Below are 27,971 nucleotides of genomic sequence, written 5' to 3'. Positions count from 1 at the left end.
TGGTCCATTACACGTTCACATTCTGAGATATTTATTTTTAACCTAACCCTGGTTTGAACTTCGTTGCGACTTTCTCCCTGACCTGTCTGCAGCGTTTATTGCAGTGTTTCTCATGCAGGTTTGTAAACAGCTGAGATTAAATTGTGTGCAGTTGACCTCCAGCTACTGAGGGTCAGATTAGATTGACTTGATTTTATGTAGAGGAATCTAAATACTGAATACTATGGCACAATTCTTCTCATTTTTTACTTGTGAAATACAAAAAAAACAAAAGAACGCACACAGTTGATCATTTTCTTTCCACTTTACAGCTATTTGATGTGATTACTTTCCAAAATAATACATTGGAGGTTGTGGTTTTTAAAGTGGCAAAACGTAAGAATAAAAATGTGAAGAAGCATATTTTTCTTCTTGCAATTTTCGGTCTTAAAGGGGTGCATAATTGCCTGAGAACAAAAAATAAATAAAAAATCAGCTGTCACGGTCTTTTTAATTTCTACTATGAATACAAAATGAGGCTTTCGTGGACAGTCTCGTTGAGTGGTGTGTGTTCTGCTGCCGCCGCTCGCTGATGCCGCTGTGTTCCTTCATGCAGAGGCTCAGCAGGGAAATATGTCAATATCAAAGCCTGTGTGCCCAGCCATCTGAAGCTTTCCATTTACTAACAGACACAGCCTGTGATCTGCACAAAAACAAAGCGCCAATCCTACCCTCCAATTTTAAAAACACAACACCCAAAACGGTGAGCTTTTAAATATGCTAACCACAAGGTTATGAATGTTGAAAAGTTGAGGCTTTTGTAAATTCAGGTGAGCTATTGTTCATGTTTGGGATGTTTAGCGTGAAAATGAAGTTTACGTAACGCTTGCCGAGAATTTTCGGTTCTCACTCGTTTAAATCTGAAACTTCTTGTCGTATTCTGCTGCTGACGCACTGATACGTACCAGAGCTATTGTTCATCAGTCAGCGGTGACTTTATTACCAAAGTTAAGTGAGAAGCAATCATAGCAGATGAAAAAAGGCAACAGGTGTGCTGAGGCTGACGACAACGAAGAAAAAAGGTTCAAAGAAAAATTTGGGGTGGTTGATCTATAAAGAAAATTAGTGATCAAAGGAATTATTATGACATTAAAATCAAAGCAGGTTTTGATCTATGTCACTGTTTTTCTAATTCAAATCCAGTCTGTTTTTCTGTTTCTCTGTATTTAATCAAAAAAGGCAATAAATATCTGTTTGATTAAATAACATGTTCTTAGTTTAAGCTGAAATGTTGAAAGAAAAATGTAAATATTTGGACCTTTTTTTCTCACCTACAAAAATGCAGTTTTACAATAAAACGTTTATTAGGTTTTCATTAAGGCTAGACTTGTGATTTAGAGGTTAGATTTATTAAATTTGCAAGAACGTGAAAGTCAAAAACTGCAACAAATAATTTTACAAGGGGTTAGGAAATTATAAGAGGGACCTACATTGAAAGAAAACAAAATTATTATTTTAAAAAAAACTCCTCAATGGTTGTCATGTAGGGTTTTCGAATCAAAATGCAGATAGAGTCTCAGAATACAGATGATGGAACATGAGGAACAAACCAGAGCGACAGCAACTGTAGAATCTAGCAGTGACAGATGGATACCAAGGAGCTTAAATACAGTGGAAATGTGAATATGGCATGGAAAGAATGTAGATTATAATCTAAACTGGGAACTGAGGGAATGGTGGAAAATTGACAATCTGAATGGAAACTGCTAAGGTCTGATAACAAAAAACTAAAACGAAATGCACAGAAAAGACAGGAGAAAGAATTAAACCTCTTAACACAAAGGAATTAACTAAACACCTTAACACAGTAAAATGATTTATTTTCAAACACAACTGAGAAGCAAAACTCAAACAATGTTTTCTGTTATGTGTGAAATCATAAAAAAAGCTGAATGCAAGTCAATTTTTCTCAATCTTTTATTTTACTTAAAGACAAATGCATGATATGCAACATGATATACCCTGTTTTACAGTGTATCTCCTACATGGATTGTAACAATCTCTAAACATGGCTTTCTTTTAACAAAAGATGCTCTACTTTAAAAGAGAAATCTTCCATTCCTTTACTCGAGCTTTGAATCGCTGCAGCCCCTCCAGAGTAACCAATCTTGTCAGTTCATGTTGATGGCCATGTGTTGGGATTGTGACAAAAACAAAGACAGTTACAACAATTCAACCTTGTGTTTTTTTTTCTGAACTTCATTTCATTTCACTGATTAACATTTTTTCCTGGAAAAGTCTCAAAAGAGTTTTTATCCTTAACAATCTCTGTAGGGCGTAAGGTCATCTTATGTTTTCTCAAGATTTTAATGCTTCGTATTTAATATTTGCTTTATTAAAACGAAATCCGTCAGAATGCAAGTTATTCAACCCTAGTTTTGCAGCTGCTCTTTGAAGGCAGAGAAGGACATGCCGAGAAAGAGGACCAAAGCCGTGCATGTTTTTGCTCAGAAATTAGCAGAAGAGTTAACCAATTATATTTTAATTAGCAGAGAGTGAAGCCCAAGGCTGTCTTCAGAGACCAGCATTTTTCTTGCATGTATTTAACTCAAAGCGGTTCAGTTAGTGCACAAAGAGCACGCCGAGGATCACATTGGTACATTAAAAACCTATGTTACAGGCAGCACCAAATTTGCCACCTTATTATTTACTGTTATTTATGTAAATCAAATCCACAAAGCATTAAATAGAATGACAGAAAGTTGCCCCAGAAAAATGGAAGTGAACTTGGCAGCAGTACATGCATTAGAGATTATAGCCATGACAATGATGGACAGATGTCCACAAGCTTTCAAACAGTGTTTAACCCGACTGGCAGAAAAATACTGTGTGACATTTTTACAAAATCACAAATACATTCAAAGTCTGCCCTCGCTTAGTTTAGCCAGTTTTTAATTGGATTTCTTATTTTGTTTCCCTGTTTAGTTATTTGACACTCACACTACTGACTTTTGATTCTTGTACCACCGCTGGCTTTATTAAGCGTACATTCAGGCACTAATTGGGTGACGTGCAGGCAGGGGGCTGCTGCTCGTAAAACATACAGCTGCAGCTAGCAATCTGTGTCTGAACATCTGCAAAAATGTGATCCTGTTGTATATTTTTCTCTGTTTTTTTATGAGAATGTAAATTTTTAGGAAAAAACACTACCTGGAAAACACAACCAATGGGAAGAGCATGGCTAAAAGTTTGACATGTCAAAGATATGTCACATAGATAAAGATCCTATGGCTGTTGTAAAAGAATATTTTAGTAATTGAGTACCAAGCATCATGCCGGGCTACTTAAGAATGCTTATTGGTCCCCCAAAAAACGATGGAAACACGGAAAGTTCCATGTTATCCTGCTAGCACTTAGCAACAACTCACAGGCGGAAACGAGAACACTGCCCATCACAAATAATGATCCGGCCGGAACACGATGTGCTAAATAATGAAACATAATTTAACAAAGCTTTGAGGCAGATAAATTTTCCTCTAGGAATTTTAATAATCGAGGTAGATGAATCATTCGAGGAATCGTTACAGTCCTAAAATATACATCAACTGTGTAGGAGGATGAGATTTGTTCAGGTCCTAGCAAGGTAAACAGTGACTTCATTTAAACAAAAAATGCCCAAAAAAAAAAAAATATAAACAGATAATAATGCATCACATATCTGGAAACCTTATTAATTTTATGGGTAAGAAAATTGCATAATTGCATAACATTTTCAGCGATAATGTCCATTTATCACCGTAAGCTAGTCACTACCAAATAACTTCACCTTCAGAACTAGTAGCACAGTAGTTTTTCACATCATTGTGTAATAAAAATATAACTCACTCTGTGATTTTTGAAAAATGTGAAAAACAAATCAAGATTTGCAGGTGCTTAGCTAGTCCACAGAAACCTTTCCAATGAAACTGTGTATAATAAACAAGCATGGTTCCCAGAAATGTAAAATAGCTACAAAGTTCTCAAGAGACAGCACTGACCTTTAACCATAATAACTTATGAACCAATAATGTACGAACAGAGCTGAAAATCAACATGTTTATTCATTAAATATTCTGAACTTTTCTATTTCCTTCGCATTATTAGGTCTGTATTGCGGTTTTACTAAAAGTTTAAAGAGGAAAAAAAGAGAGGTCTGTAAAGAGCTCTCAAAGGCTCCATAAATATGTAAAAGTGTGTGTCCATTCTCCCTGCACAACTGTGTGTGTGTGTGTGTGTGTTTGTGTCTGATTAATCATTCAGCGTTCACAAATGGAGCATTGGTGTACCACGACTTTCCCCCGTGCATTGTGGTCATCAAATAGGCACTTCCTCATGCATTCATTAATGCGTCTGTGGATAACAAAGAGAATGGTGTTGGTAAATAATGCAGTGACAAATCCAGCAGCCTCCATTAGTCACACCTAGATGGAAATTACTGGCACCCAGAAGCAGAAATGGACTTTTCTCTTTTTGTGACATCAGCCATTGTCAGGAGGTTAAAAGTCGTTTCCGTGGACAGAGCTGTGGAATCTTTCCTCAGTAAGACGCCAAAGCTTAGATTTTAAGGAATCGAGGTCACGATGCGGCGCAATCTGCTGTATTAAACACTGTTTGTGTTCAGAGGCATGTTTATTTTGGTCATGACATTCACTTAAGGCTTTCACGGCCCCCTCCGACTTGCAACACATCCTCTGCGAGCTTTCATACTCCGCACCATCGAAGGAGTCCCGACGCTTAATTTTTTCAGTCGGTTGACAAGACGCAAATGGAATAAGTTTCGACTTTGTGCTTGCCGCTGTCTTAATGCGCGCACCGGCCGACTTTGCGGCTCGAAATCCCCTTACGTCTCCTCTCTTTTCAAGTTGTCACAGGCAACGCGAACAGAAAAAGAAGGGGGAAAAAAGTTTATCTGCGTCTGGCTGTAACCAAACCATGCGGGGGTTTGCTGGGCTGCTGCGCGGGATGTTAATGAACACCAGAGAACGCCACATTATTGCTCCCAGCAGTGTTAGAAGCAATAATCTGCACACTACTGTAAGTCAGACCACAGAGAATCGATCATAGCGAAACAGCTTAAGTCTTCTTCACTTTAATAGTGACAAGAGTTTAAACTAGATCCTCTTTTTATAGACAGAGCAATTTTCAGTGTGATTATTTTTTCTCCCCCCTCCCCGCCATCATGTTAAACTTTAACTGGCACTGAGATATACGGACCTCTTGCTCTTTAAAAGATTTTCATTATTGTTTGCTTCTCACACTGTTAGGCTGCTTTCATTCACGTACACCCAGAGGCTTACTTGGGGGGGTCTCGCAAAAGTACGAGTGTCTCTTGCACTTTTAGAATTTTTGTAACATTTGTTAAATCTGCTTATCTGTGTGAAAACATATTCATGTGGAAAATGTGTGGCTTGTTTGGGGATACACCTGGACATTGTTTACAGATCCTACAGCGAAGAATATTGAAGATGAAAGGACGGCTTAAGGGTAGTGGGACAGATAAGGGGTAGTGGATTAGACGGGGTCGTAGCTGGGGCACGGCTGTAATAAAATCAGCTCGGATCTGTTTTACCACGCTGTAGTTTGGGGGGCAAACAGCGTCTATTGTGGAATGTGGGGTGGGACTTCAGTGTGTGTAAAACCGGGCCGTGTTTCTCATTGCGTTAGACACACACCAGGATGCTAGCATGCTGATCTGTCTCTCTTTTTGCTTGGTCGAATAAACTGCAAGATAATCTGGAGGACGGTCTCCACCGCCTTTAAGTTAAACTGTTCTTTCTCCTGCCAGTTCATGTTGCAACCACAATTCCCTGTGTGCTAAACAACCACAGAGTAGAGAAAGAGAAAGAATGCCATCCATCCATCCATCCATCCATCCATCCATCCATCCATCCATCCATCCATCCATCCATCCATCCATCCATCCATCCGTCTTGCAGAGGGATTTTGTTTTACTGGTTTACATGGATATAGAGAAAGCATTTCCCCCACAGACCTTTTCAGGGATATAGGGAAGTTCTCAAGAGCAATCTGTTCATTGTATAAATCCCTTTATGGCCTAAGTTTCAAATCTCCACCTGGATATCTTTGCTTATTTTAATTGTATGCAGTTCTTTATATGTCCTATAAGTAAATATATTTGCCCATTTTTCCATAACAACTGAAACTTTCAATATCTAGCGAATTATTTTTGCTATTTGCTGCCTAGTAAAAGATTGCCCCTCAGATTAATTTCCCTCCCTGCTACGGCGGGGATGAAATTACCGTAAAAACCTGATATTGACTGGAAAGCGCAACGTCTCTCCTTTCAGAAACTGTTGGAAAGTGTGGCAGAATTACAGTACTGCAAGTTTCGTCCAGTACTGCTGGGTTGTCGCCAGCCGTTCAATCTGGAAGGGTTAAATGAAGCCAGAGATGTTTTCTCTACATTCTCAGCATAAGGTTGGCCTTGTATGTATGTGTTGGACTTCACGAAGGCAGAATGACTGTCTCAGATGGGGGTTTGCCTGAAAAATTCACTTATTTTGGTTTTTTCTTTTGGATGGATCATGAGATGGACGGATGGATTGGGGGTTTGTCTGCAGTGGGTAGTGAAGAAGGGGATGAGTCAAAAAGGAAAGCTCTCAATTTACCAGTCAATCTATACTCCAACCCAGCAAACATCCAAAAGGAGGCACCTTTTGAGTCATCTGATCAGGCTTCCTCTAAGGGTGGAGGTGCTCAAAGGTTGTTTGAGCACATCCCACTGGTAGGATGACCTAAGGCAGAGCCAGAACTGTTTTTCTGCAAGTACAGCAATTACAGCTCCTAATCTTTTGGTGTAAGTCTCCTCGAGCTTTGCAAATCTTCAAATTCTAATTAACTCGAGCTCAGACTGACCAAATTAAAAACATCTGCAAATTTTAAGTTACTCCACAAACATCAATTAGGTTGGACATTTGACTATACATAAATAGGATTTGATCTAAATATTCCGTTGCATTTCTTCACCTGTGGAGTTGTAGTAAGGTGACTGAGTTTTCATAAGTCTTATCCAGCCTCTGAAAGGTTTTCTGCTTGAATTTTCTGTTTTTAGCTCCATTCACCTGCCCTCTGATCAGATTTCTGATGTTTGGTGGAAAAAAAGCGTCATGATGCTCCCACCACCATGCTTCAGTGTGGGTGTTGAGTGTACTTCTTCTGTTTGAACGCAACAGAAACCCTAAACAATGCTCGTTTTTAGAAAATAAGCAGTGTGTACTGAGACATTCTGGATGAATCTGAGCTGCCTCTTCCGGAAGAGCATTACTAGTGTTTTCTCACAAGGGCAGACCCAGTTTATTTTGTACTGTCAGGCTGTTGCGCACACACATCATCTCTCTGTGCTTGTATTTTTCTATTGATAACGTGGGTGGCTCTCCAAGTTTGCCTTAAATGTAGCTGAAAAAACACAAACCTTCCTGACTTAACCTTTAAAAGTTTATTTTGAGTTGTCCTGGCATACTCTGACGTCCTCGTCTTGGCTTACAGGGACAGCAGAGAGAATGACGAATGACAGAAGAGTTTTAAAGCTGCCTACTCTCTGACTAATCATTCCACATAAAACACTTTCGAAATAACTGCAAAGATGACTCCAGTTCACTTACACAAATTGTTAATGTAACAGTTTCAGTATTTTATGCAGTCCAGGCATAGAAACGCTGCAATTTGTGAATGAGGGCACGTCGATTAGAATATAACCTTCTGAAGATTTGATTTAAAGTACTTCTGCTTCTCAAGGAGTAGGAGAGAAGCAAACAGATGGGAAAACGCAGGCAGAGGGCAAAATGTGAATGATTCATGACGATCTAGCAAATATGCTAATCACCACGTTACATAATCTGCCAACATTTAAGATATCTTCTGAAAACGGAATAAAATGGGATAAGCTTTAACTTGTTTATGTTGGGGAATTTTATATGAAACATTTTATTTGTGTATGCAGAATGAGTTCTGAGCTTCTTCGTGTTCAATGTGAAACTTATCTACTACAGATTCAGATTAACCAAATACTTTTCTAATGTTTGACTAAAAAGCTGTGCCTTAAAGTCTTCCTGTGCTGCTTTTCATCTACAAATTAAAATAGTGGTCATAAACTTCGAATATTCAGAACTATGAGTTCCGCTTATGTTTGTGGCATAAAGAAACAATGTGATAAAGTAGCTAAAAGACACAAGATAACCTAACCAACTAACTAAAGAGCATGTTTTATACTTAGGTCTCCGTTTCACATGCTAAATCTGCTTGTGATACATTTCAATTTTAAATAAAACATTTAAAAATACCACATGAATTGCTCATATAGTTTACACATAACAAAAGTTCATTTAACTTCGCTTGGTACTGAATAAAGTTATATACTCGCCGATTTGGTGATTGAACATCGTGTGTGGGTGGGGGAAACATGTTTCATCCACCACAGCTCATCCGTTACTTCCACAGATTTTGAACATAAAACAACATAAATGCGCTACTTTAGCTTTCCGTTTCAATGAAATAAAAATACTTTACAAATACGTTCTTCTCAGAAAATAAAATACACTTTTTAACTCACCAAGTCCAGTTCTGTAACATATAACACAATCCCGAACGCAGTCAGGTTGAAAAGTGCAGAACGCTCCTTCTCCAAAAATTTAAAAAATGTTTTTAATTGTCGATTTCTTATCTTTTTCTCATTCACAGCACAACTCTTTTAGCTTCTTTGTTCTTTGCTTCTTCTTTGCTCTCTCTGCTTCTTCTAGCACGAGAACATAGCAATCCGGTTGGCTGGAGCTAGTCACATGGGCTACACATCAATGTCACCCTTCAGAATAAGAGTTTTTACTCACATTTAACTGCTGACAAAATAAAGCTGTTTTATGCATATTTTTAACCAAATAAAATATAACATGAAATACAACACTTATGGTGTCTGTAATTATTACTTTTTATATTTTTAACTATTTTAAGACCTATTTATTCTCCTATTTATTTATTTATGTCCTATGTATCTATTTTATAGCTATTTTTATGAAAAGGTTTACATTTAGTGAAGATTATGCTAACCTGGGTTACACTTTTACAAGAAAAGCCAAAAATTACCATTTGTATGCTGTCTGGGTGCGCCATCTTCCAAAAGTTGAGTGAATGTCTACTTAGAATGAAATTTGAGTAGTTGTGGGAGACATATTCCTCCGGTAACTTCAGCGAAAGTGTCTTACAACCATTAGTCCCACATTAAACATCCTAGTATTCGAAACCAAACTTCATTAATCATCACGCCTCCCATCCCAAGTCGTCTGAAGTGCTTAAAATGTAATTATGAGGCGACAAACAAAACACTCCGACATAGAACGCAAAGATAAACCGCAGGCACAAAAATTACACCTTGGATTCTGGAATATGTTGCTGTCAAATTTGGAGGCCTCGTTTGTTTAATGTGAAGACATGACGGTCTTTGTTGGATCGAGGAAAAAAGTCATAGATGACTGAGGTAGAGCAGAGTGCAGACATGAGGGAGGGGAGAGGAAGAGGCTGTGTGTTTAATTGAATCAGATGGTAGAAAAGTCAGCAAATTGCTTTTTAATTGCCTTCATGTTGCTTTCACCTCCCATTTAAATAATTACACATGTAGGTCATTAGAACTCCTTTACTATTTAGACTGTTTTACTGTCCCACTATTCATACCCTGATTAATATACATGAAAAAAATGAGGAATTGTACCTGTAGCTATAACATCTTTTATTTTATGAAAGGCTGCTATGGGAAATTCTTTACCTCCAAAGCATTTTGGATTACCTTTGAGTACAATTGTACAAGATTTGTTTTAGTTCGAATTGACAGTAGTGTAGAACAACACTAGAATAAAAACATCCAACTCAGGTAAAAATTAGACACAACAGAAACATACAAAAGTAATTCAAATGATAAACAATACAGTCTAAAAGGTTTTTCTTGTAAATGAGATCCTATATCTCAGAGAGACAATCTGTTTAATTAAAGGTCAAATAAATATAAATAAAAATAACAATAAAAGAAGAACATTATCCATGTAGTAGAAGTTGCTTTAAAGCTTTCATTGAGACAAAAGACTGAGGAACACAATATTTAAAATGTTTCTCTCTGACTCAGTTCAAACTCTTGCTACAGATATGAGAATTAAAAACGATAACCTCCTCCTGTGCTGCTTTGGAGGATGAAGGCTGTTAGGTACAAATTAATGCATAAATACTAATGTTTTTAATATTCTCATCAACAGTAATCAAGCAAGCACACATCATTCATTGAACACATATATTCAAAGCCCCCATTTTTGTAGTTTAGCTTTCCTATCCACATTGAGGCTTGATCGTTTTCTGAACTATAGGATCAGTAAATCAGTTCAATAAGTGCGGCCTAAACAAATGAAATAAGATAAAAGCAGCTTTTTATTCTAAATAAGCTAAGCTAAATATAAGAACAGGTAGCCTTTTTGAAATTATCAGTTGGTTTTTAAGACCTGAGAGACGCCAGACGTTGGCGTACAGCCACACGACAAAGACAGCAAACCAACAGATTTCACTCACAAACATTCAGATGTCAGGAGCTGAATCTCACAAAACCTCTTGAGGTTAAACATGAGTCCAGAGTAAATGCAATTTATGATTTTATAACAGAGGAAAACAAAACACAAAAAGACGTCTCTTATGTCCACCAGTCTTTCTGCTGTTGTCTTGTCTTCCATGTTTAGGATTCCCCTTTGCTTTCTGATTGGCTACACATTGTTGCCAAGGCAATCTAGCATGTTGAATATCCCCAATTTGAGGTCAGAGTGGTCAGGACATCCCACTAGGTCGCTCTCTGTTCAGCATGCACTGTAGGAATATCTCATAAGATTATCTTTAGAGGCATCATGTTAATCTGGGCATTTTTGATACAGTCTCCAAAGGGAGAGACTGTATCAAAAATCAGCTTCATTATCTTGCTGTGTGAACCAGGCTTAAGGCTTTGGGTCTCCAGCAAGCCACGCTGACAGCCATCACCCACCAATAGAAAGCTGTGGAAAAGTGGTGAATCTTCCTGGAAGTGGTACCATTAATCCTGCTCTCCTGCAGAAAATCCTGAAGGGTGACGTCTGACTATCAGCGGTGGACTTCAGCTCAAGAACACTTGCATTATGCAGCAGGACATTGATCCGGCGCACTCAAGCAAGTCCACCTCTGAACAAAAACACAAAACCAAAGCTTCTGCAGTGGCACGATCAACACCTGCACCGCTTTTGAGATCAATTTTATCTGACTGCAGTCTCTTTGGTCATCCTTTTGTTATGACGCAGTATGGAATTTATTCTGACTTCGGCTTGATCAAAATCGGTGTTTCGATCTGATCCGATGAGATGCGGAAATTCCCCTGTGCGTTGAGATGATACCTTTGCACAGTGCTTCAGGTGGGCCGCTTCTCTCTTTCTCAACATCTTCAAACACCTCGAAGCTGTCGAAAAGAATGGCAGGGGGTAAAAAAAACAAAAGAAAAACTTCTCTGTGTAGTTCACGGAGTCCCTACCCACAGTGAACTCTGTCTCGTTCGGCCGCTAATGAAGACAAAACGTTTTAGGGAAAGTCTGAGATGGATGGACATGATCGTGTTCCATCTTAATTTGACGACGGTTTTTAATGGTCAGCGTCGTGACCTTGACACCTGGCTGGCAGATTTGCCCCTCGAGGCCCGGTCTGCCGGGCGAGGCCAGGCGAGGTGTTGTTCAGCACCCAACCGCTGCTATCTAAGTGGAACAAATTTGCCAATTAAGCAAATCCGTTTCTGTTCCTCCCCAGGCGCGAGGCTTATCAGGCTCATTTGAGTCTGTCCTGTCCCTGCCTTCTCATCAGCATGTGCATCTCTCTATCGCTTTCCCTCATCCCCCCGCCTCTCCCCACCCACCCAGAGGGGAGACTCCAGGTTTGACACAGCATGCATATCCTGCTCTGGGATTATGCTCATCCTGTAGCGAACAAGGAATAGGAGCAGAATGAGAAAGATAGATCAAAGCAAAAGCATGAAACAGAAAAAAAACAAAAACTTTGCAACTAAAAGAAAAAATTATAGATTTAGCTAAGAAAATTGAATTGCAATAAACTCAGCAATCACGGAGAAATTAGATTCAAGATTATTTGGTCAGTTTAATTAAGGAAGACAACAATTGATGTTTATTGGTTTAATTAAACTACATCTTTCTGCTGCCGCTGTCTTCCACGTTTTATCATGGCGCTCAGATGCTTCCTACAAAAGACACAATAGCAATCAAACACTTTCATTATCAGTCCAAGTAGGGCTAATTATAGCTCTAAATGTATTCCTTCTAATAATTATATAATTTCCTCTGACACTGACTTCATTTCAAAAATAGGACTTTAATGAGTAAGCCAATGCTAAAAAAAAACAAAAAACATTTTATCCCTTCGGGTTCCATCGGCGCAAGCTTCCCAGATGCCTATGCGAACACCAACCCGTCCGAAAATGTGCACACATCCGCACCGATTGTGAACAGCCGAACATGAGAACACCACAAATAATTTTCTGAGACACGCAGCATCCTAAACAAGTCAGCAGTATTGCAAAAACAGCGAGTGAATGATCCTTAGTGAAGGACGGATCGATGTGCGGGTGATCAATACTTCTCTCAGACACAGCTCACGGGTTATCAATACCAACTAGATAGATTGATTAGAGAGCAGTCTCTTTAAGTCTGGGTGCAAGATTGGGGCAGATATAAAAAAAAATAAAAATAAACATAAATGATGCATTTTGCCTTCGAGGGTGGCAAGAACGCACTTGTTGCCTCGCTGCCATCATCCTTCAGGCGAGCTGTGTAAACAAAACAATTACATTTCTGGGAATCTGTAAATGTCGCTACTGAATAAAGATGACTTGTGCTGCCTTGCGAAAGTATGCTTACCCCTTGAGCAATTTCACAGTTGGAATTTGATGTGACCGACTGACGCAAATCAGAGAATAGCTTGGTAGTGGAAAGAAAATGATGCATGGTTTTCAAAAAGTGACATGAAAGTTTTGAATGTGTGACGTACATTTATGTTCAACCCTTAAATAAGTCCAGTACACTCAGTACGTTCAGAATCATCTAGTCCGCAAATAAGGAGCGTCTGCGTGGGCATAAATGCAGGTGTTGTTGTGGAAAACTAAAGTAGCATCAGGTTTTCAAGCAATACTCCAAGCTTTAAGCATGTTACTGAAATGCCAAGACCTGGACATCTGAATATCTGAAACATCCACATATGGATAGCAAAAACACAAAATATTACCAATTATTTTAGTCTCATTTCTAGTAAAAATCAGTTTGTACACTTGAAATGAGACAAAACTAACTTAAAAGGAACATTTCAGGCCACTGGTAGATTTTTTGACTTGTATCAAGACATTTTCCTATTAAAAATAAAATAATCAGCCTTTTTTATTATTAATGCTAAAGAACTGCTGACTTAAAACAAACTTCTGTGTCTTGGCGAAAGGTTACTTGTAAGTTACTTTTGTCTTATTTTAAAAACTAGAACCTGAACCAGAAATACTTGGTAAGATTCTGTGTTTTTACAGTGCATGAATCACGGTGTCTTTGGAGGAGCAGCAGAGATCCGCAGCCCACTATCTGTTGATAGTTTGACAGATGCCTAATCCAATAAATTACTGCAAAAAGGCAACAGGAAACAGTCAAACAAGGAAGATGTGAAAATGTATCTCCATCTGATCTGACTGAACTTGAGTTGTACATTTTGTACAACTTTGTGTTGGTATGTCATAAAGAAAATACCAATAAATAAAAAAACACTGACAATTGTAGTTATGACAACATGTGAAAAACCTACAGATTTGTGGAAGTTGCCTTAAAATTTTAGATTTTAAATAATGAGCAGACTCTCCAAGCATGAATTGGTGCAGCCAGACCAGAACTTTAGTTTAAGCGACATCTTGGCAAAGTTTGCACTGATCCGTTACTTTTAGTGAGCTGGACAGACAGAGACAGGCAGTGAATGTCTGTATGGTGAAATGACACATGGATTATTAAGGCGGGGGGGAAAAAAGTTGTTCCCTGAGCTTCTTTGAATGCAGTGATGCTTCTGTCATAAAGTGTTTCTTTACTGCTAAGGGTCAAATCCCAGCTGCACCCTAATGTCAGTACATCTCCATTGTAACTTCCCTCCTCTAGTTATAAAAAGTCTACAAACTTTCTCCAGCTTGTAAATCTGGTTCAATAGCTTCAAATAACCTGGTTTCAGACATCAGCATTGGATCATTATATTTAATCAAACTGCTCCGGATGGACAGCTCTGCAACTCTAATAAATTTAAAACATATCCACATTTCTGCAAAAAGTAACTCTCAGTTTGGAGTCTTCACATGCAGATGTCATTGGGCTTCTTCAATTTATTTATGCTTTTAATCTACCAAATCACAAGATGCATTATTTATGTTTTGAGTTTGGGCTTTAAATAGCATTACAGATTATTGTCTTTGAACAATAGCTTTAATTCAGATCAGGTGTAAATGTAGAAAAAAAGATCTATGACACGGTATCCTTGCTATTTGTTTTTGCTTCGTTGTCAGAAATTACAACATGCATATTTTATCGGAGACCATCTTTGACTCTTAAAGAAATTCCTTTGGTGGCATTATCTGCTAAATGTTTAAATGCATTAAATTCGCACACACCCAGGCATTAAATTCAGTTCCTGTCAAGTTCAATTCCAACGTTTTTCCTTGAATATGCGTCTTATCTGACGACAAGAACAAAAGGGTTGGAGGTTAAGCTCCAACGTCTTTTACTCCTCCATCAAGATGAAAAAGATGTGGGGAAATGGTTTTTAGTTTAGCTGCTTTTTACTATAAATGGAAACACATATAATCAAACTTGGTCAAGGCAAAAGATTGTAGATGAACTGTTTCTGTACTTGAAGATGACAAAGTTCCTTTGAAGAGTATTCACACCTCTTAAGCATTTCCTCATGTTATGTTAGAGACACAAACTTCAGTTGGTATTTTATGTGATAGAACCTCCACAAAATGGGTACTTAGATGTGAATTGGAAGGAAAATTATGCAAAAATACATGTAAAATGCAAAAAAAAAAGAAAAGTCCGACCTAAAAAGTGTGTTTTTTCTTTGTATTCAGACCCTCTAAGTCACGTGTCAAACTCGAGGCCTGTGGGCCAAATCCAACCAGCCATAGCGTTTTATGTGGCCTTATAGATTCTAGACTAAACTGCTTAAACATTATGTTATCAATCAAATCAATGGAGTTTTTATCTGTTTGCAGTCAAATTGTATCAATCAGTCTCTCTAGTTTCTTGGGAATTGCTGTGGAAATTTATGCAAAATCAGCAAATCCCTGAAGTTTTTTTGTACTAGATTGCAGATTTTTCTTCAGAATTGACAAAAACGTTCATACTTGTACTAAACAACTGCCTCAGCCTCAGTTGATGTCAAATGATCCATGATCTGTACAGCGAGTAATAAAAAGTCGCACTTGCAGTCATAAATAAGCGCAAATACCACAAATATACTACAAGCAATTGATTTTTATTGCAAAACACTCACAAAAAACATTGCAAAATTCTGGAGGGATTGAAAAGATTTTCAGTATTATTTAATTTCAAGAATTTTTTAATATTTTTAACAGGTTAACGGGTTTTTATCAATACGTTCTGGCACAAACGACCCATTAAGAGCATTTATGATGTGATTTGACCCAGAACAAAAATGAGTTTGACACCCTGCTCTAAGTCAATACTTTGTAGAAGCAAACTACAAACAGGACTTCCTTTGACTGGATTTCAACAACAGCTTTCATCATTTAAAAAAAACGACAACATGAATTATGTCCTCCCACTTCATCATTGAGTTTTGTTTTCTGTTATTCTTTCACACAAAATCTCCCTAGCAGACATGGAAGATGTGGTTTTGCTGTTTTACTTTCTTCACAGGTTCGTGGTCTGATCAGTTTTGGTGAACATGGGTGGAGGACTTAAATATTGATGATATTAAAGGAAACATTGCTTAGAAATAAGGTTGTCTGACAGACCAATTCAACCCACCAATGTTTAGTGCGTGCTGAAAGGTCCGAAGCCAAGTCCTGAAAAAACAAAAAAACTCAAATTAAAGCCACATGATGAAAGACTTCCTCAGCCTTCAAAGTCGAAAAAAAAAAAAAAAAAGAAAGCACCCACTTGTGACAACGTGACTCGTGATTTATCGATTTTCTGACTTCTGTAATTTTTTTCTTATCAAGGGTTTTGGAAAAAAGCAAAGCAATCTCCAAGTTCAGTGGTTCTTGTTAAATTCCTCTGGCAAATGGACGCTCCCTTACACACACACACCCCCACCCCACCAATATACAAACACATTGAGCTCCCAGCGGGGGCGGAGTTTTAATCCCCAAACACACGACCATAAATCATACCCCACTCCTCGTGCTCCGGCTCGTCCCTCTCAATGAACAGCTCATGCTAGTGGCACATTAATAGCAATTTACAGAGCCAGTCATGCGAGGAAGGGAGCATCAACAGAGCGTCTTTTATTTTGTAATTCCTTATTACTTTCACTCAGTGCACGGACAATGAATTGGTAACGGTAGGGCATGTGACCTACCTACTACATCACTCACTCCAGGTTGTTGTCAGCAATGTGCTTCCTTTCTTACAAACTACTTATTTTGCAATTACTGCAGAATGAGTTCCATCTCGTCTTGATAAATGTCAGCTATTTCTGGTATTTTCTTTCATTTTTTTATAACCGAGGTTAAAATTGACGTATACAGTGCAGCGGGAAAGTCATTCTCCCCCCCGTCAGATATAATTGTTGTTCTTTTACTTTTTAAACAAAGAAATGTTTCAGCTCATCACATGAACTTTGACGAGGATAGTCAGAGTAAATATGTTTTTATGTTTTAATATTTGGTGGAGCATTAATCATCATCAAGTCATGGTAATTGGGAGCTGAGTTTGACAATTTCACTTATTAGAGGGGAGAAAAAAAACTACTCAAACCACATCTGGAAAACTTCCTGTAATTGTTTAAATGTACCAAAAAATCTGGAATGTTTCATTCAAATCATTAAAATAACATTCTGTGCCATGATCTTCTAACTACTTCCTGTTGTTTTCTTCTTCATGGTTGTTCCAATGGCAACATCCGGTTGTTGATCATGTGACTCAAACACAAAAAAGGTTTCCATTGCAGTTTTGCAAAATAAACCAATTTTGATATCACCAAATTGAGAAATGCCTCATCCTGGCACCAAAACATTTTTATCAAAAAATTTGGGTTTTTTGGGGGGTTTTTTAAATTGCCATGTCTCCAATAAGTGAACTTGTTTTCTTAATGTCAAAATGCGCAATTATTTGGTCAATGGAAAAATACTACTACTGATGGAAAAAAAAACTCACTTCCAATTATTGCAAACACTTGATGGCAGCCAGACGGTGCAACCTAATAGGTTTAGGGGGCAATTACTTTGTCACTTTGGGTCAGCTTGGTTTAAATAGCTGTTTTTCCCTTTATAAAAGAAACCTAAGAGTAAGAACTGTTTTCTATGTTAAATTTACTCCGGATATATTTGGCTGAAATGAACAATTTGCTTAATTATCTGAAACTTGTGGAATAAATTGACTTTTTCATGACACTGTCAATAAAGTTTAGAGATACATTTGAAGGTGTCATCATAAACAACTCAGAAGAAGAAGGTCCTTGACAAACTTGCTCAGAAATAAGAAGTAAACTGTAAAGTTGCCACACTAAATTAAATAATTGGAGTTAGCTGTTTATTTTTGGCTAAACTTCCCCCGCAGTATAAAGTGTATGATATTTGGTAAGATATGAGTTAAAATGAATAATAAATTAGTCCAACGTTTTACTTTCCTAAATATTCCAGGCAAATATTACTAGCTTGATAAACAGTCTGCATCGCATTAGTAGATAAATGGATAAAAAAACACATAATTCTTTTATGTGGGGGTCATTTTAAAATCTGACGCCAGTGACACTTTCCAAAGAAGAACTGGAAAGTTGACAACAAAATTATAGAAAATTTGTGTAAAACTCGGTGGAACATTAATCAACAAGTCGTGATAATTTGGAGCTGAAAGCACCTTCCAATTAGTCCTTCGGAAAGAGAAAAATAAGGAGGAGGAAGGAGGTTACGCTTCTGTCAAAAGTGAAAATTGATCAAAATTTTAGGAATATTGCCCATCAAAGTAAAATTTAAAACAACTTTTTGAGATTTTGTTAAATCTCAAACCCCCCCCCCCAAAAAAAACAGAGGAAATCAGCAGTGAATGGCTGTAATCTCCCAAGTATTGAGCCAATACAGACATCCTGTGGTGAAAATCACTGTGGGTTTCAGAAACACAGCTGAACTTCCGATGCAAAAAATACAAGTTGCAAACGCACCACGCAAAGATTCAAAACACACAAAAGTTGATATTTTAAAGTTGACCAAGGAAGGAAAAAAAACTTCAAAGATTGTAAGTTGAATCTGGTGTTTTAAAACTTGAAATTCTTTTGCATACCATAAATTGTGGGCATACGGGATGAATGTTTATCTAGATGGCACAATTAATGCTGAATGATACCCAGAGCAACATGTGCTTCCATCAAAACGGCCGTCTTTTCCTGACAGGAGCATCTTTGTCTCGCCGAGAAACCTTAATCTGCATGCGTTACAACGGCACAGCTTTGTTTTGGCTCAGCTGGTCTCTTTTTAAAGTTCAGACTCGTCGTCCGCTGAAAACATTTGGTGCTTCATCCAACAAAGTACTCGACAAAGGAGACCCTCCAAGGCAACGGAGCTCAAATCTCGAAGCAAACATCAATAGATGAAGATTTTGCTTTTAACATTGCAGGCAGCAGGTCTCTTCACTTCTCAAAGCTTACAGAAATGATGCAACGCAGTGGTAAACATGCCTATACCACTTATTTTTCTTTCTCTGTCAGTAGCATCATTTGACAGTCTTTTTGAGACTTGGGTATCGTTGCATTCTTGTTTATATTTCGTCCTACTGAAGCATTTTCTCCGAGATGTTTTGAAGGCGCATAGTACAGTACAACGGGCTCTACCATTCAAAATTAGCATCTTAACATAATTAACCTTCTAAAGCGTCGTGTAAATTGATATAAATTATAAAAACCGGCCTGTTTTGCATGAGCCACTTGCATCAAGTTGATGGCATAATCACAGCGTCTCTGAGTGAGTTCAGGCTCTGATGCGTCTGCCGAACGTTGACAGATAAACACCATATCATCCTTAACAGCTAAAAATGGTTGTAACTCAGAGTTGTGACCCACTTTTTTGCATGTTTATTGGCACAAAAAAAGATTTGTGAAAGTAAGGAAACTATTTTTATTTATTTTTTTACTTTGGTCTCGCATTGCCACATTTTCAGATTAGCTGACCTTTAACCTCCCTGTGCTTGGTGGTAACATCATCATCAGTCTTTAAAAAAAAAGTAAGGTATAAAAAAGTGCATTATTTACTTGATAGGGATCTAATAATTGAAGAAGAATTTTGTAAGAAAGTAGACAAAAAAACTCCAAACGTAATCAAAGGTTGAAAATTTGAGTGTGAGATTATGCTGGTGCTGTGAAAACGTAATCTAATTTCCCGCTTATTTTTACTCGTCTTATCAGGGGTGCTGTAGTGAGTGCGACTTGGAGCCGTGTGCAGCGGCAGGAAAGAGAGCAGCGCGCTCCAAAATACTAATCAAAATCACACACTTACACAACAGTCTCCCATAATAACATATGATAAAACAAAAGGCGCATGTCGCTCTTATCTCAGCGTAATCCTCCTGAGGAGCCTCACATTAGAAAGTCCCCAGTGTTGCGGCGTTTCATCAGCTCGTGGAAAAAGTTGCTAATACAGGAAGTGCACCTCCTCTGGTACTTGAAGTGTTTTTGTTCAGCTAAAATAAAAATAGCAATCTGATTCTTTTTTTCTCTTTCTTTCTTTCCTTCTTCCTTTCTTTCTTCCTTCCATTCTTTCTATCTTTCTTTCTTTCTTTCTTTCGGTCTTTGCAGGTGGAGTGGCTGAAAAACGAGGAACCTCTGAACATTGGCGCCGACGGCATGATCAGTAAGAAGGGTGACCATGAGCTGATCGTCTCGGAGGCCCGTCTCTCTGACTCCGGCAACTACACCTGTGTTGCCAGCAACATTGTGGCCAAGAGACGCAGTGTCACGGCTATGGTTGTAGTCTACGGTAAGATGTGAAAGTAAAGCGCAGTGTTGTAGTGTAGAATAATAAATGATTTGCAATACACGGAATGAAACCAGCAGTAAATCGGATGTCAAACTCTTATGCTATGGTGTCAAATTGCCTCCTATAGACTGAACAGACACCACTAGAAAGCGATCCTTTTTGGACTCTTGAGTCTTGTGAGCGGTTTATCATCACTGATCAGTCGTGTCGAGCAAGGAGACACTCACAATATTTACAAGAGTCTTATTATCCATGATTGAAAAGCAGCTGCCATGAGGTCAGTGATACTTCACCACTTATTTGTGCCTGTATTAAATACCTTTTTCAGAGCACTTTATGTAGCTACAGGCAGGTAAACAATGTTCTCAGGCTTTTAATGGGCCAATGCAGAGTGAAATTATAATGTCACGCCTGCATCGCGCTTCTTTGACTAAAAGCAAAGCATTGATTAGCGTTTCTGTACCCATTTCACTGACCTCCCGTCTCATGCTCTTATTTATTCAGCGAGAGCATTAAGCTAAAGCGGGAACATATCTGATTCTTTCTCACTATGGCGGCTCGCTGAAGACCATCAATTATTAAGTTCCGTAATGCTAATGAAGGACTCTGACAGGCCTACCATTGCCAATGTTAAGTAGTGGAACAATAGTGTTTTGCTTCCTTTTTTTTTTTTTTTCTCCTGCGACAGCAAATTAGCAGATTAGTCAAACAGCCTGCGTCAAGTCGGAAAGGTTGTGACTCAGTCGGCGCCGCAGTCGCCGATGTTGTACATGAAACGGGAAATGTCGCATTGACTGCTTTCCCGTTTGAATCCCGGTTGCACTCCAGTGAACGGAGGCTGGTCGTCGTGGAGCGACTGGTCGACCTGCAACGTGCGCTGCGGGCGGGGCGTGCAGAAGCGATCGCGGACCTGCACCAACCCGGCGCCTCTCAACGGCGGAGCCTTCTGCGAGGGCATGTCGGTGCAGAAGAGCACGTGCAACACCGTGTGCCCAGGTGAGAGAAATGTGCTGCAACATGCGTGGAAAACGCTGCACTCGCATTAAATCACAGATCAGGAATATTAAAATCTTTGGGCAGGTTGGGCTGAATTGGACTGTTTGTCTTACCAGCAGCTTGACGTTCTGCTGGGAATCCTTTGGATTCTCGCATTTATGTGGCTGCCATGCTTCTACAAAAATTACACACCTCGACTTTGTTGCCGAGCAACCTCACAAGTGGATCAGGCAACGCAGCAAAAAAAAAAAAAAAGAAGTCTCTAAATCTCAAAACTCTCTAGATCCCCATGCGATCAAGCATCTGTGTGATTCACAGGAACAAATCTAATCCTCAGTAGCCACGCCCTGCAGTCCACCGTGGATCCACAAGATCAAATGTTCTCTGGTATCAGTGTCAAATTTTCTCTACAGGGTTTTGACAAAAACAAGAAGGCTTTCATCAGGAGAAAGAATGTGTTAGTTTGCTTTTAGGACTCCAACTTTGACATTTGCCTGGAGTTATTTATCAGCCAACATGATTGAATTAGGCTCAGCTCTTCTGCCCAGGGACGTCTGTAATCAAACAGAACCGAGAAGCAAAAATTTCCTCGACTGAAAGTTTTCAAAGAAAAGGTAAAAGTCATCAAAATGTCCTAGGTTTTAATATGCTGTTGCCATGTATGCTAATGGTAGATGAGCTTAAAATATAAGAATAAATAGACACAGTAAACAACATTTAAAGCTTTAAAGTGAGGGGTAATCGTTGACTCAAACTGACTATTTACACACAGTAAAAAAGCCAGTGTAGAATTAACATCCAAAAGTGTCTATATGTGTCCAAGTCAGCTGCCAAGTCAACAATGCAGTGTCACATTAACAATTACAACGGTGCTGGTGTTAAAAGTAACACCAGTGCAGTGTTTATCACAAAACATAATGTGGTGTTAAAAAAGTAAATAATTGACCCACAAGGTGTCAACATCAATCAAATCCAGTGGAAAATATTCAAAACTATACACAGAAATGGAAAGTTAAACTTTTCTTAAACCCATTTCAGTATTATAGACCAATGTTAATTTAACAAAAAAATGGGTGTCAATATTTTAACACTTTCAAAAGTGTTACTTTAACACCCGCTGACTTGAACACATATAGACACTTTTGGGTGTTAATCCAACACCGGCATTTTTACTGTGCAGTAGCATTTTGAGCTATGTTAACATGAAGGTTGAAAATACTTTTGCTTAAATGTTTCTGGTCGATCCACACTGTTACATCTGTCTGGAGTTGCACCAAATGAGCTTCTCACAGGTGCATCTTAATAAATTAAACTATAACTAAAAGGTTTATTTTTTTTCCAAAAAGAAAAATTAAAAAAGCAAGCCTGTATTATAGAAATGCATTACACATAGTGATGTACTTCAACACACTTATTTGTGAGAGGGTGATTATTATACTAATGAAAGTCCAAAATATTTTTTCTTAGAAAATGGCAATGTTATGCTTTGAGAAAAATAATTTGTAATACAAAAAGATTATGTTATGGTAATTTTATGGGCTGCACAATCAAACATTTACTTGCACAAAAAGTCTTTACCAAAGAAACTGTGCAGTGTGTGCTCTATTAAAGCATATAAATCAAAAAAATTCGTGGAAGAAAAACATTTGGTAGGGCATCGTGAAGCAAAGAAAAACTGTAAATATTCTTTTTAAATGTGTGAAATGTGATGAGTGTATTTCTTCCATGCCTAAAAGAATTAAACAAAATAAAAGTCTTAAACTTATTTATTAAATGCTACTTTTTGGGCTGTGAATTAAACAGCTTACAGTTTTAACACGTCCTTAAAGGCAAGATGGCTTCAATACACTGAAAAGGAGGCCAAGTAACCCAGCATATTTAAATATGTTTATTTTTAACACAAGTCATCAAAGTAAGTTTATTTTAGTTCATTTTAGTTGTTAAAGTTAAACATGAGTAAATAAGGTTAGTTTGACAAACTTTTTTATATCACTTGTGACCAATTAACACAATATTTTTAAGTTGGCACTCCATTCTCGTTTTTCAGTGCAATAAAAGCAAACAAAGAGAAGTACCATCCTACGCAATATGATGGTAGTTTAAAAATCTTTGGACGGCTTCTGACCTGAACTTAATTCGTCTGTGTCTGAAACCGAAAACACAATTAAAATCAACGAACCTGGAAAACACAGTTGACTGGCTGGAACAGCAGAACAGCCGGTTTCAGTCTTAATTTGTGAAAACGAACGAGACGTCTTCCGACTTCTGCAACTAATGCTTCATCTGCTCTGCTGACGCGTTTGAATTAATCCCAAACTGTATGATTTCAACCACTGTACGGCCTGAAGAAAACATCTATCACATTCAATAAAACTGGCTATCAGGGAAGCCAGCGCTCTCACTCTTGGGAGAAATTCTTTCTCATGTCTGGAGACATAAAAAGGGTTCATGAGATCAGCTGGAGGAAGGGAGCTTACAGAACATTTGGAGGCGGGAAGGAGACTTGATTGGATATGGCACAAACAGAGTCTCTGTGCTCCGAGTAGAGAAGACTCCGAAAGCATCTTGACAGGCCGAGGAAGGAGCCGCAGCGGTTACTTTAAAAGTGTTTCCTTTAAAGAATCAAACAACTTTTGAGAGAGTCAACTTGGAGTAGAATCTGTACTCACGAGAGGAAAAACACAGCTTTATTCTTCTGTGCGTTGCGTTTGTGTTTGCTCGTCTGTTCTCCGTCAATTCCTTATGCTAATGATATGTATATATTTTTTCCTTTCCTGCCTGTGTTTTATCGCTCAGTGGACGGAGGCTGGGGGGAGTGGAGCGAGTGGTCTGTGTGTAGTTCCGACTGCGACAGGCATCGCGGCAGAGAGTGCACGGCTCCGGAGCCCAAACACGGAGGACGGCTCTGCGACGGCGCAGCTTCAGCAGCGGAAAACTGCACAGGCGGCCTCTGCACGCAGAGTGGGTAACGTCATCTGCTTAAGAAGTAAAAAAAAAAAAAAAAAAGGCAGTTGGGGATCATTACTGTCTGTAAGCATGATGCTTAAAGACTGTGTCATTATACATTAAATGTTTATCATCTTTGGCAGAGCTGGCTGGATCATGATCATCATTATAATCATGCTCATTACCAACACCCTCATCCGTCTTCATTATTCATCCACTTGACTTACATTAAGCACAGTGTGTTCAGGCAGGGACGCATGCACAAGCAGCGCCTGAATGAACCGACTGCAAACTCTGAAGTGAATGTGTTTGTCTGCCTGCAGATCGGAAGTTGCTCCATGACGCAAAGCCACAGGGTGAGTTTTTCCTTCATGTCATCCAAACTTTCTAATAAATGTTAAACTTCTAACGTCAACTCCACTACTGACAAAAAATGTCTCTGTCAGATTAGAGTATTTTGATCTGATGTTAATGGATTACTGTCTGAAATTATGTTTTCTTTTAGGTATTTAAAATATAAATAAGGTATAACTCTGACCACTAACTGGTCAGGAAGTTTGATTTTCCAATATGATTTGTGATATGAAGCAAATATCCATTGACCAGCATTAAGCTTTTTTTATGACTGGAGGTTAATCTGTGACGATGGTCTAAAAGAGCTTAACTAAATACATGAGTGTGTTAATGTAGTTAAATCTTCACCACAAACCTGCATGCAATAAGCGCATCCTTTTAACTGATTCATTTAGAGACTGAAATCATTAAAATTAACATTGTATTGAATTACAAAAGTACTAAGACTACTACTGGTGATGATTGGACTGCTTTCACTGGTCCTCAGAGGAAATGTTGGAATCACTTATCCACCTTGAAGAGAAACGGCCAATTAACTGGAACATATAGCTAGTAAAGCAAATCAGCCAAATAAACATTAGTTCAGATTGAGCTTTAAAAAATAGATCTAGAAGAGCATTCAAAAAGTTCTTGTTTCTGCTTACGCTCTGTCCTGTTTACTTCTGATGTAAGAACCTGAATCAAGAAATAATATATATACAAAGTTTCAACAACTTCAGGATGCAATAAAAAAAAAAAAAAAACATCACGTTTACCAGTTTTTTTTCCTAAATTGCCAGGACAACAACCCCGTATGGAGGACCTAAACAAACATAATAAAAAATAAAATAATAAATATATTAACAAAAGAATAAATGTATAAATAAAAGAATAAATATATATATTGTTAAGAAATAAAAGCACATAAATATATTTTGGAGGACCAAAACTGACATAATCCATCCATTTTCTTTCACCCTTGTCCCTCAGTGGGGTTGGGAGGGTTGCTGGTGCCCATCTCCAGCTAAAGTTCCGGGCGAGAGGCGGGGTCACCCTGGACAGGTCGCCAGTCTGTCGCAGGGCAACACAGAGACACACAGGACAAACAACCATGCACACACACACTCACACCTAGGGGCAATTTAGAGAGGCCAATTAACCTGACAGTCATGTTTTTGGACTGTGGGAGGAAACCGGAGTACCCGGAGAAAACCCACGCATCCACAGTGAGAACATGCAAACTCCATGCAGAAAGACCGGGGCTGGGAATCGAACCCAGAACCTACTTGCTGCAAGGCAACAGTTCTACCAACTGCGCCACTGTGCAGCCCCAAAACTGACATAATAAGAAATAAAAGAATAAATATATAAATAAAAGATTAAATATATAAATAAAGGAATAAATAAAAGCATAAATATATATTTTGATAAGAAATAAAAGCAGAAATATATATTTAGTTTTTCCTTTTCCTTACACGAGTTTCCGTCAAGTAATGTATATATTTTCTTTTTCATTTCCCCTAAAACAAATTTTATCCTGGTAGTTTTAATGTGTTACCAACTGCAGTGACGTTAGTTGTGAGTTGGATATTCCAATGTCTGCAGAGAAAGCAGCGTTTAGCTCGAGGTTGATCCGATTTATGAGCGCTAATGTCGGACAGCCGTTCTCTCAGTCTGTGGCCTGTAAAGAATGCACCGAGCGAGCTGAACGCCCAACAACGTCTCACGCAGTGACGTTGGTTCCAAAGAGCTATTGGCCAATAGTAGGGAAGCTGGACAACTCTCCTCATTAACATATTGGTGCAGCAGAAATACAGCAAACGGAAAAAGACCAAGCAGAAATACAGCAAGCAGAAAAGGAAGAAGCAAAAAAAAAAAGACTAAGCAAAATATCTATTTTTCTTGACAAAACGCATGTTTAGGGGAAATGAAAAAGAAAATATATACATTACCTAATGGAAACTCATGTGTAAGGAAAAGGAAAAACAAAATATATATTTCTGCTTTTATTTCTTATCAAAATATATATTTACGCTTTTATTTATTCCTTTATTTATATATTTATTCTTTCATGTATATATTTACTATTCAAGTCGATCCTCCTCAGAGTCTTGGACCTCCATCAACTTGAATCCTCTGTGGATTGACAATAGAGGACTGGAGATTGTTCTTTTATCGGGGAATGTTTTGCCTGTGGGACTGTACAGAGGAGCATCGTTTTTAGAGTGCAAATTAGGGCAGGAAAAGGGAAATCTTGACACCCTTGAGGAAGTTTTGGTTCTTTTTTTTCTTTCAATACAACAATGCAGCCTGTTGTAGTACTGTTTGGACATTTCCCAGCATAATATTCTTGAGAACCACAGCTTTAACATATTTTCATGTTGATTTCAGTTATTTTAAATGCTGCATTAAGTAGTTATGTGTAGGTATTTTGTGCAGTTGATAAATTCTTTAAAAAAATATACATCCATACATAACGTCTTTTGACGTGTGCTTTACAATGATGTCAAACAACACTAAATGCTGAGGTGGAGCTATTCTTTGTCTTGTAACAAATGCTCCAAATGCAAGACGTTTTTTTTTCTTTACAATTTTGCTGAGCTATAATCATCCATAAATGTATTCAACATTGGATCCCTGCCATACTGCTTCTTTATCATACTGGGATTACTATGAGCAGCAGTTTTAGTTGGCTAGAAAATTACTGTCATCATGACTTTTTTTTGGACCATATGTAATCATTAATAAGACTTAATCCAATTGTACCCATTGTCATCAGTCTTTGCTCTTAATCCTAAATGTCGATGGGGTGCGATGTCCCAGTTGTTTCTCAGTAGTAGGCGGAGGACGAAGGGTTCATGGATTACTTGAGGGGTTTTTTCTGCGACACTCGAAAAATGAAGAGGTAGAAGCTGAGCTTGTACATCCATTCACAGATACACTTAGTCTTTTATTATTTCCTCATATAAGATACTAAATGAAGCAATAAGCCCTGCACTCTCTAATCTTGATATTTTCAATATGTAATCATCATCAATCACTGTCATTATTAGGCAGAAACAAAGTAAAAGTTGTTTCTGCTTGTGCATTATGATAGATTTTAATATTAATAGCTTTTAAAAAAAAAAATTCTAAGATGCACAAAAAACTGACAGTGGATAGTAGTACAATATCTCCATTTAAAACATGTTAAAACACTTGATCATATTTTTCATTTTTACATTATTGTTGTAATGTTTCTTCTCAATGTTATTAAAAAGAAATAACACCTGTTGGAATTTGCTGCAGTGTTGATGACCATTTATATAATACATGCAGACATATTAAGTCACATATATTTTTTCCACAAGGAATCAATAACAGCTGATTGAGCTTTCTTCTAGCAGAGGAGCATCCCATGTCCCAGTGGAATCTTTTATCACTGTCTGAATTTAGCCCCTATACT

General features: G+C 38.1%; 1 protein-coding gene across 2 annotated transcripts in view; it reads left to right on the top strand.

The window, feature by feature from the left end:
- The window catches only part of LOC103473501 (netrin receptor UNC5D-like), a 230,104-nt gene that overhangs the window by 154,094 nt on the left and 48,039 nt on the right, over window positions 1–27,971 (top strand). For both annotated transcript variants that reach the window (XM_081614107.1, XM_081614106.1), the window contains exons 5-8: window positions 20,071–20,251; window positions 21,080–21,247; window positions 24,044–24,208; window positions 24,517–24,549. In XM_081614107.1, coding sequence (XP_081470233.1) covers window positions 20,071–20,251; window positions 21,080–21,247; window positions 24,044–24,208; window positions 24,517–24,549 — 547 coding nt within the window. The remainder of the gene's footprint in view (window positions 1–20,070; window positions 20,252–21,079; window positions 21,248–24,043; window positions 24,209–24,516; window positions 24,550–27,971) is intronic.

The sequence above is a fragment of the Poecilia reticulata genome, chromosome 12, assembly GCF_904066995.2.
Source record: "Poecilia reticulata chromosome 12, P_reticulata-male-v2, whole genome shotgun sequence".
Classification (NCBI taxonomy): domain Eukaryota; kingdom Metazoa; phylum Chordata; class Actinopteri; order Cyprinodontiformes; family Poeciliidae; genus Poecilia; species Poecilia reticulata.
This window is presented reverse-complemented; position numbering and strand designations above follow the sequence as displayed.